We start from the raw sequence: 11,700 nt of genomic DNA, 5'->3' as shown, positions 1-11,700 counted from the left end.
GCATTTAAGATCACGCATCCCGATGTTCAAATCCACTTCGAACTCGCCTCATATTGCAATATTACTTCTTGACTCGTGATCGCGTAGGCCTCATGTTGTTGCGCTGATTTGCCTCTATGTGCCGCCAACTGACAATGCAGCAGAAATGTGCGTAAGCCAGGCATTTAGTTTGCGTGGAGAACCGCACTTTCTCACGTCAAGTCAGTCTTCGTACATCCGAACGTTTGCGTGAGAAGTTGCTTACGCAGCTTTTTTGTGCGTAAGCAAGCTTTGTACATGAGGCCCCAGGGCTTTTACATATATGTGAAATTGACTGTCGATGTTGCAGTTGTTTTAACCTTAAGGCTAGCATTTTGCCTGCTTTGTCACCACTTTCAAAATATTAACGACGAAGTCTAAACAGTGCAAATGCCGTCTCTTCATGTATGATTGATTGTAGTTCTGCTTTACAGATACGTTCGTTAAACTTTAATGTTTACACATGTGTTCACGTGCATACACACCATATGTCAGTTTGTAAACGTCCATTTAAAGACATCCATCCTTGCTACCACTTAGATTAGAGTTGACAAACGGGGAGATAAACGCACACAGACAGACACACTTAATTTGTTCATCCATGCAACAATGCAAGGAACAGCTTTAAAACTTGTGTTGCAGACTAGTATATGTTGGTCGTTTGCGTGTGTGTGTGTGTTTTTTTTTGTGTGTGCAGGGGTATGGGGGTGCATGCGTGCATACGTGCGAAAGTATGAGGGGCCGTATAGGCCATAATTCAAACTTACCTCTCACACACACTACTGAAAATTAAACCTCTCACACTCACTACTGAAAACCTCTCACACACACTACTGAAAACCTCTCACACTCACTACTGAAAATTAAACCTCTCACACTCACTACTGAAAACCTCTCACACACACTACTGAAAACCTCTCACACTCACTACTGAAAACCTCTCACACACACTACTGAAAATTAAACCTCTCACACTCACTACTGAAAACCTCTCATACTCACTACTGCAAACCTCTCACACACACTACTGAAAATTAAACCTCTCACACTCACTACTGAAAACCTCTCACACACACTACTGAAAACCTCTCTCACACACACTACTGAAAACCTCTCACACACACTACTGAACACCTCTCACACTCACTACTGAAAACCTCTCACACACACTACTGAAAACCTCTCACACTCACTACTGAAAATTAAACCTCTCACACTCACTACTGAAAACCTCTCACACACACTACTGAAAACCTCTCACACTCACTACTGAAAACCTCTCACACACACTACTGAAAATTAAACCTCTCACACTCACTACTGAAAACCTCTCATACTCACTACTGAAAACCTCTCACACACACTACTGAAAATTAAACCTCTCACACTCACTACTGAAAACCTCTCACACACACTACTGAAAACCTCTCTCACACACACTACTGAAAACCTCTCACACACACTACTGAACACCTCTCACACTCACTACTGAAAACCTCTCACACACACTACTGAAAACCTCTCAAACTCACTACTGAAAATTAAACCTCTCACACTCACTACTGAAAACCTCTCACACACACTACTGAAAACCTCTCTCACACACACTACTGAAAACCTCTCACACACACTACTGAACACCTCTCACACTCACTACTGAAAACCTCTCACACACACTACTGAAAACCTCTCACACACACTACTGAAAATTAAACCTCTCACACTCACTACTGAAAACCTCTCACACTCACTACTGAAAACCTCTCACACACACTACTGAAAACCTCTCACACACACTACTGAAAATTAGACCTCTCACACACACTACTGAAAACCTCTCACACACACTACTGAAAACCTCTCACACTCACTACTGAAAACCTCTCACACTCACTACTGAAAACCTCTCACACACACTACTGAAAATTAGACCTCTCACACACACTACTGAAAACCTCTCACACACACTACTGAAAACCTCTCACACACACTACTGAAAACCTCTCACACACACTACTGAAATCTCTCACACACACACTACTGAAATCTCTCACCTCTCACATACACTACTGAAAACCTTTCACACACTTTGAACATCAAAGTATGTGACTGAACAGGAAGTCCTTTTTTAAGCTAAATCAGGGCACATGCTATCTTCCTGACACTGAACAATGAAGGCCATGAATGCAAGAACCATGTTTTTTCACATCATTATTGTAATTTTTCAAATTATTTTATTTTCTTTCAATGCAGAAGGTAATGAGGAAGATATTGAAAACTTTTTCAGAAGTACTTTAAGTTGCATCGAACGTATTGAAAGGGAAGGAGTGGGAGCAACTGATTTTCAACAGGAGAGGCTGTACCGTGAGCTTGATGACTACACAAGGACATTATCTGCACTTATCTCACTCTCCAGATTTGGTAATGACCAAAGCCATGGTGAATATATCCATACAATGGAGGCCTTATATGGATGTTTATGCAGCATTTTGAGTGAGCATGAGGCTACACAGAGATCCAATGATGGTGCCAACACTGGCCTGGTACCACCGACTAGTTTGATTAGTTTCCCTGGTCGCCCACGGTACAGCATAACATCTGAGCAAATTTCACACTGTGTATTAATGGGAATGACCTGGAAGAGAATTGCATCCTGCTTTGGAATCAGCCGCCGCACACTCTACAGACACAGGCAATACCTTGGAGTCCAGGCATTACAATACACTGTTTTGACAAACCAAGAGCTTAACCAAATTGTGACTGATATACTGCAGCTCACTCCTAATGTTGGTGAAGCCTATGTAATCGGTAGCCTTAGATCAAGGGGAATACGTATTCAACGCTGGCGTATTAGACAGAGTCTACAAGAGGTAGACCCCATTGGAAGGTCTATTCGACGGAGGCATGCTATCCGCAGACGGATTTATAATGTTCAGACCTCTAATGAGTTGTGGTAAGTTAATTATTTTTCTGTGGATAAATATTTTACGAAGATCATTTGGTGTTAGTTAAATTAACTTGTTAGCAGGTTGGCTTTATCATGAACCCTTGTATTGTTATGGACACTTCAATTAACACTTTAAGCCCTAAACTAAACTTTAGAATTTTTCTACTCCTGCATCAAAATATGCCAAAATATGATCTTGACGTCTGAATTTCATCATATAAATATAGGAAACTGCATGGTGTTTACTTTTTTGTTTTGTTTTTTAAATATGATTGAAATGTACAATTCTCACCCCTGCTAATTTATCAATCAAAATTTTTAGGTAACATGAGGTGGCTCCATGGCTGCATAGAATATCCAATAAGGCCATGCCGCCAGTGACCCTTACATATGGTCAATTTAAAATATAGTCGAGAGAGAGTCAGTTTATATTATATTTAATTTGGAAAGTCTCTTATTAGGTGCCTATAAGAGACTTTCCTAATTAGGTACCAAGGTGGTAGGATACTTTCAATTTATCAATTCGTTTCTTAAATATAATTTCACTTGTGGCAATTACCAAGCCCATCTACAATCTCTAAAGTTAGCATCCCATTCTAGTTTCACTAACGCTATGGATTTTCTTTTACAGGCACTTTGACGGCAACCACAAGCTGGTGCGCTGGAGGATGGTTTTCCACGGTTGTGTGGATGGCTTTAGTCGAGCCATAATTTATCTGAACTGTCTGGACAATAACAGAGCATCAAGTGTCCTTTCTTTGTTTTTGGAGGGTGTGGAGAATTTTGGATTGCCGTCAAGAGTGAGGTGTGATCATGGTATGGAGAATACTATGATTGCTCGTTTTATGCTGGAAAGGAGGGGACTAAATAGAAGAAGTGTAATTGCAGGATTATCTGTCCATAATCAACGCATTGAAAGGCTATGGGCAGAACTCAATAGAGTGGTATCCAGACATTTTATCAGCATTTTCAGTTTTATGGAGTCTGTGGGTATACTTGATTCACTGAACGAACTTAATTTATTCTGTCTCCATTACATCTTTATGCCTAGAATTGAAAGAGCAGCGATAGAGTTTATTAACCAGTGGAACCACCATGGACTCTCTACACAAGGGGGGCAAACTCCACTTCAGCTCTGGCACACAGGCATAATTAACAACATAGGGCTAGGTAACACAGCTGTGGATGCCATTTTTGCCAACAACTTTTATGGTGAAGATGAGGAAGGACCCCTCCCTGAATTGCAAACAAATAACAATGTTGTCATCCCTGATATTAATGTTACTATAAATGAGACAACTGGTCATGCAATTCAACACCATTTTGATCCACTGCAGAATGATGGAAACTATGGTATTGACCTATTTTGCTCCCTTTTACATTTCCTTCAGCAATACCATGCATGATTGTGATTTTACAATTAGAGTTCAGCAGAGTTCAGAGTATAGTGTATAGTATTAGCCTGAGATCTGTGGGGAAAAGCATGGTATTGAACTGACTACCTACTATTGGCTGATTTGGTGCTAGGCATTACCCCCTAATAGTATAATAGATAGTGACTACTGGCAAAGAACTGCCAATAGCAGATGGCCAATTCAGTACCCTGCTTTTGACCATTAGATGTGTGGGTGCACAGATTTGGCTGTGGGTTGGGTTTATTCTTTAATAACTCTTGAAAGGCCTCATTGTTACATTGTAAGGCCTAGTTGTTACAATACACCTCAAACGTTTGCATCTGTTATTTCTATCATTATTTAAATCTTATTTCTATAATCAATCCAAAAGACCTGACGCCAAGCAAAACTGTTTATTTTGTCACAACAGGACATACTACTGTCATAAAACCAAAAAACAAGCCATGTGGATAAAATGTTACCGCACACAGCTGAACGTGTTGAGTACTTTTTTTCACTTACTGGGCGACAGCAAATTTTAAACGTGGTGCTGACACCCCACCCACAAGAAATTGTATATATGGGAATTTTAAAAATTAACAATTCAAAAGAAATTATTTTTGGTTCCTCTTTAACTCAGGCCACAATCAGGCCAATTGCGTAACATTAGGAATAACAAGGGCCCACATGCAGTGGAAGATAGGTGCAAAAAGTAAAAATAAAGTGAGCCACAAAATAAAGTCAGTCTGGCAAAGAGACTTGAGCCCGAAGATTTGAATGTATGTTGTTACTACCAAAGACCATTCAAGTTGACAAACATCACTTTTTACATATCTCAATAAAACCCATTCAACTGGTAAAATTGCAGAGTAAACAACAAATACTGTATAAAACCATTAACTTTCAATGTCATGTCAGCACCAGACTTCAAGCAAAAATGTATATTACCACATCAAACTAAGTTATTTAAGGACTCACATGAACTTAATATGGAACATAACAGTGGGTAAAATTTGTTTTCACAGTGGGGTGTAAACAGAGTCCATCGAGAAATAGCTAAAAAGGGTGCTGACTGTAGAACAACTTAGGCCCTGTGACCACCAGGTAACTCTTATTGTAGCAAATACTGCTCATCCATTGCTTGAGGCAAGTGATGTTTGTGGCTTCCAATTCAGAATAGAAATTTAAAAAAGTAATCACAGAAAGGACAAGTGTAGACAGGGCCCTTTAAGCTCTGCCAAACCCATGTGTGTTGCCTAAGGCAAAGTCCATCTTGTCTTTGAAAACAGCGTACGAGGTGTGCAAAGGTAGGTTGAGGCAGTTGATGCATGTATTAGCAATAGGGAGGCTCGATGTATCCTGATGTCCGTTCTCATGGAGGAAATCGATAGATGGTGTGGGGTTAAAGCCTATGGGAGGGATGGCGGTGGCCCCAGTGGCAAAAGCCAGGATTCCCTGAAGTTTTGCAGGGCACTCATCTTTGGAAACAGAAATAAATGGTTTAACTGTGTGCTCTCTTTCATTACTGCAATGTACATGAATGGTGTTTCACCACTCTGTAATCACCTAGTCAACCACATTTGCAAATACATGCAATATCCTAAGAGACAAAAACAAACTCATGCCAAAACTCCTTGAAATGTATTTATATGTACAAAAAACTTATTTACCCTGTGCATCCTGCAAATAGTCTCTCCAGAAGGGTACCACAACCTCCTCTGCTATTCTCTTGTTGCTTCCTTGAGGCGACAGACGGATGTTGAACAGATCGTCCATTGCTTCAGCAGTGAGTGGGTGTGGCTGATAGCAAAACAGAGGACGGAAGCTTTCTGGATGGTTTTTGATTTTCTCCAAAACTCCTAGGGTTTTAAGTCCTTCTAGAAACCTGTTTTAAAGAAAAACAGGTTAACACTGTTGCCTCAATGCAAGAAGGTCCCGGGTACAAACCCGACTGGGACCTTTCTGTTTGGAGTTTCTCCCAATCTTTAAGTTGTTAGTTGCCCAATACTAATACCATACCCTCTTGCTGTGATGTAATATACAGTTATATTGAGTTATATAGAGTTTATACAGTTAAAACTTCAATGTAACAAAGCCCTATTAATCCCATTAAGATATTAACCAATATTACATTATATCTATCCATCTATCCATCCATCTAGTATGTTGCCATCTAAAACCATCCTTTTTTGTCATGTCTGATGTGGCTTTCATGGGATTTACCAAATTAGTTCAGGAATATTCAGCTATGATAAATGAATACCTTTGAAAGGGGGCCTGAACCCGGTGCACAACCTGAAACATCAGGATGTCATGTACGAGCTGTTACCTGTCGTCAATGGTTTTCAATGGTCTAAGACATCCTGCATTGGCCAAATAATCTTGTAGTGGTAGTGTTGCTCTGACAAGGTCCTCATGAGTGGAACTCTGGGACACCTGAAATGATAAAGTTTGCCATTTAAAAATATGGTTGTTCTATTTCCAAATTGTTCACTAGGTTAGATTGACTTATGACTACTTGCTGGAATTGCAGTTAGTGAACCACTGCTTTTTGCTATGCGATAAAAAAAGAAGCTCAAACTCCACACAACCTACTAGCGAAAATAAGATGCAACGTCCTAGTCTTAATTCCGTTTGAGGTTAAAGCGATGTTGAATTTTGGTAGAACCTTGGGTTGTTAGGTAACCTACTAATAATTTAAATATTTGAAAAGCTGAGATCCAAAGCTGAGTTTTCTAACCCTGTAAAACATTTATAAAGTTTATAAAGTCACTATTGCGAGATATGGTGTGCTTTTTAGATACCAACTGGATATTAACTGACCACAAGAGCAGCTGAGGAAGATGATCGTCAATATTTAGACTTCAATGTCCGGTACCTATACAACCCAAGGTTCTACCAATGTTTAATATCCCTTTAAGCTAAAAATCTCTATCTGCCTGGTAATATAGGAGGAGTGTTGGTCCTCAGAGTGTTGGTCAACTAAGCAAGTCTGTAAATTGGGGGTTTGTATCCTTGTGAACTCCTTCAGAAGACTGTCAGGAGGGTGAAAACACAACTGGAGTTTTTAATTTGTTATAAACAATTCCTTTGACAACTCCACGGTTTATATCACATCCTAGTTAATGAATGTAAAAGGTAATCTGTTCCAAAACCAGAAGATTTGAGTCTTCCCACTGTTCTTCACCTGCCAGCAAACAATTGTTTACATTTCTTCTGGTGGGAGGCATCTATGCCAATGCTCCATATGATCAGACAGGAGCAGAGCCTTAAGGTTATGAATCACATAACCTTAAGACCACACACGTTAGTTGGTCAACATTCAACATTCAAAAGTATCATTTTGAGTAGAATGATACTAAAGCTAACCTTTTTCACCCACTGATAGATGTCTGTGTCTGCAACGTCCTCCAGCACGGGCTTGGCTGTATGGGGACCACCAACTAAGCAGTCAAATAGTGTAGTAGAAAAGAATGCGGGTGGAGGGCCTCCATGGACAATGCTGACAGCGATTGCCTTCCCGGCCAAGAAGTAGCGGTCATCTCCAAGTGCTGTAAAGGAAATAAATGTATTGGTGAAAAGAAAACAATGAATGTCCTAGCTACAATCAAAACATTTCAAGAAAAGTGCACCCTATGAAAACACCTAGCAACCTATTACACCTAAGAGTAGTAGTACCGTTAGTAGTACCGTTAAATCTTAACAATACCCATCCCTAGATTCCCCCAGGGAATCATTTTCTTTAGAAAGGACAAAAATAGTGTCAAATGAATACTTTCCACTAAGACATGAGAATAATTATTTTCAGGGCACTTTTATGTCTTTTTAATTTACCTGCCATGTCAAGAGCCAAATTTTGACTTTCACCTGACCCCTCGAACATGGGGCTCATCACCAAGGCCTCCATCAGCAGGCGTAGAAATTCCCGCCTTGGCCCACCCAAATCAACTGATTCTTCATTTCGCCCGAGATCATCTGAAAACTTGACATTCATGGTAGCATTGGGGTTGTATGTTGTCCTCTTGAAACCTCTGAAGGCACCATCTAGGACAGCTGAGCGGTTGATGTTGAATTTACAGCGACTGTGTGGTGTGATCTTTTTGGCCAGCTCCAGGAGTATCTCTGTCACAGAGACTTCTTGACACTGAGAAGCTTGGGCCCTGAAAAGAAGACAACAATCATGGTTAAGCATTTAACATCTAGGTCTAGGCCTGTATTCTACTATTGTTTCATTCCAGGCTAGACATTCTCACAGTCGGTATCTGTATACCCTCATGTGAAATTCTACAATTTCATAATTGAAAGTCTATTTTTCGGTTTAAAAATGGACACAATTGACTTATATTCAATTGAACATATGGCATACAACAGGAATGTGTCTCTGATTAGAATATGTGACCGATGATATCCCTAAGTCTTCACTTAAAATTAACTTACTGTTGAGTTTCAATGCTAGCCATAATTGCAAGGTTTAATTCTTCATCATCCGATGATAGGTCAGAGAAATCGGTCATCAATGATAAATATGTTGCATAGTCAGAACTATTGGGTTCATCAGTGCCATATCTGACGGGACAGGTGGAGACTGCAACACTGCTGGATGTCCCACCACCAGTGGTCACATAGTGACCACTGCTGGATGTCCCACCACCAGTGGTCACATAGTGACTGGTGGCTGGAGCACTACTGGAGGGTGGGAGGGAATTGGTGGCTGCAACATTGCAGGAAGCTGACCCCAAGCCAACAGTGTGGCTGATTGGTGCAGGGTAAACAGACGGTGGGAGGGAATTGGTGGCTGCGACCATGCTAGAGGCTGTCCCACATCTGGATGGTGAGCGGATCCTGGAGTTTGGAGAACTTTTTGAGCATGGGACAGCATCGATGGGTAGGAGGCTGTTTGGAGGTTGGGGGAAGCTGGAGGCCGTGGCATCCACTTCGAAGCAACTGTCTGAGTCATACTGGTAATCTTCTAGATCTTGCATTTTAGGTTGATTAACTTTTGACTTGCCTCTAGTGTTAGGACCCTGGAGTACACTAGAGGTGTCTTCAGTATCATTGTTATAATCCTAAAAGAAAAAGGTTTAGCATCAGAAAAGGCAACATGTCAGACATGTGAATTAGTGATGCAAATTCTAAGCAAATTTCTTGATCCTTAACATTGTTGACGGTTGATTAATTCATCTATATATAAAAAAGCTTATGTAGAAAATACAAAATGTGTGTTTTCCCTCAATGAAAGCTTTGTTTAAACATTTGAGATGTGCTATTTTGACAGCAGAACACACATAACTATGATGTATAATAGGTATTTGAATTATAAATTAGATAAAATATTGTATAAAAATATTGTATAAAATTGCTGCTCCCGCTTCGCCTGTCTTTATTCCACAAGTGAATCAATGACCTAGCAAAATTCAAAAGATTAACCTTTATAATTCTGTGCAATTTATCTTGGGATGCTGGGATTATTGGAAATATCATTTGCAGATTTGTTAGATTGTAACACAGTGAATTTTGCCAAAAAAGACAAGAAGAAGAAAATGATCTTTATCTTTGTTGAACTTCTATATTATTTTATTCAAGTCTATGCATGAGGCAAGATTTTTCTTTGTGTTGATATCGCTACTATCCATGGAATCACATAATATTATTGAGCTATGAGAACTGACGAGAGGTCTATTGGTTAACAATTACAAATACCGGCTGCCTTGAAAGATAATGGAGATAACTAACACCCACCCCACCTGACCCTATTTCCAGGTAAAAGGGAAACTGAGTCAATCAGGTTACTCTTAGATGCTAACAATTATACTAGTTTTATAGAAATTGGACAACTTGACATAAATATGACAATTGTTTAACAAGCGGCTGCTAATTGAAACAAAAATCAACTTACTAGAATGGTTCCTGATGGTCTGACATACAAGGCCTTTGACCTGAAGACCTTGCGGATCATGTGACCATCGAAAAGTTGACCCTCTCGTAGGTTTGGAGTCACAAGCTTGTTTCCACAGCCCATAAGAATCTGCAGGCTAAAGAGATGATAGGATGTAAATTAATGACACAGCCCTAATGACACTTTCCAACGTCACTTAATCATGCTGTTGGATGAATCATATTTATATAGGTCTGGATACATGTTTACCTCTGCCAAGGTTATGTTTTCCCTCCCGTAAATTTGTCTCTCTGTTACCAACATATCTCAAAACCGAATGAGTATGGTGACTAGGGGTACGACAGAGTACTTGAGTAATCCGAGTACTCGGTTTTATTTTAACTTACAAAGCTTGATTACATTTTAAGGACCAGGAAGTACAGTATTTGTCTATTAAACCAGGGGTAGGGGTGCCAAGACCAAACAGTACAACAAAATAGTTAATGAAGTGCTAAACAACTTGTGTTGCACTAAACTAACAGTGACAGCAATCTCTAAAGTGAAAAAACAAAATGTGAAAGCAGGGACTTTTAATCATGTAATACTACATCAGGGCTGTGTGGTGGATAACTCTGTAGCTTATATCTAAAGATCTAATCATATGCTACTGAATTACCTGACATCCTCTGGGATTCTGGATCCAAACGCATCCCGTATTTGTTGAAGAACAGTAAGATGGTCCCATGATTTCCTAAATTCAAATGCGCTGAGGATGTGTCCATTCTCGTGCAAAAAGTGTTTTGATGTCTGCTTACAAACATACACCCAAGCGGGGCTGGGGAGCAGTATGACATCTTTGTTGAAACACTCATGGTGCTCTAATGCAGTGGGTCTGCAAAAACAAGAGGCAGGCACACTTAGTACTGAAGAGACATTTAAATTATACATTTAGTTGTATGATATACATATACAATACCAGGTTATCAGTATAGGTTTTGGTATACATTAGTCTCGCATAGCCAGACCTATCTCCACACTTCGTTTTAGCGCTGTGTCAGCGCTGGAGAAAGGTCTGGCTGAACCCATTCAGCCAGATGTATGTTCTTGAACCCACCGAGCATCACCCGCATTCATTCATTCTTTTAAACACTCACTCGCGGTAAAACTATATTTTCTCACGATCAAATACTCATCAATCCTAAAAGTAATGGACTTGTACACGATGTCTGGGTCAAGAACATATGTGTTTGCTGTAGCCTACGGTGTTTGCAGATGCATTGATTTAAAAGTACAACTTACCGCTGTATCAGCTGTTCTTTCCCAAATAATTTAACCAATCATTTACCCTAAAACTATATTTTGTTTTGGAAGCCTGGAATATACTTTGCTCGAATGTATTATTGTTATTATTATTATTTTAACGCATGGCATAGCCTACTATACTTCATTCATGTTCATTCATGCAG

At 39.8% G+C, this 11,700-nt stretch overlaps 1 protein-coding gene across 1 annotated transcript; it reads right to left on the bottom strand.

The window, feature by feature from the left end:
* Positions 1-4,753: 4,753 nt before the first annotated feature.
* Positions 4,754-11,405, bottom strand: LOC115547959 (uncharacterized). The gene is made up of 8 exons (XM_030362484.1): positions 10,911-11,405; positions 10,256-10,391; positions 8,797-9,425; positions 8,194-8,519; positions 7,729-7,910; positions 6,689-6,795; positions 6,030-6,244; positions 4,754-5,837 (listed from the first exon to the last, which is right to left on the bottom strand). The coding sequence occupies exons 1-8, from the start codon at positions 11,180-11,182 to the stop codon at positions 5,587-5,589; spliced, it is 2,118 nt and encodes a 705-aa protein (XP_030218344.1). The 5' UTR covers positions 11,183-11,405; the 3' UTR covers positions 4,754-5,586.
* Positions 11,406-11,700: the final 295 nt, after the last annotated feature.

Source organism: Gadus morhua, chromosome 7 (genome assembly GCF_902167405.1).
Source record: "Gadus morhua chromosome 7, gadMor3.0, whole genome shotgun sequence".
Lineage (NCBI taxonomy): Eukaryota > Metazoa > Chordata > Actinopteri > Gadiformes > Gadidae > Gadus > Gadus morhua.
This window is presented reverse-complemented; position numbering and strand designations above follow the sequence as displayed.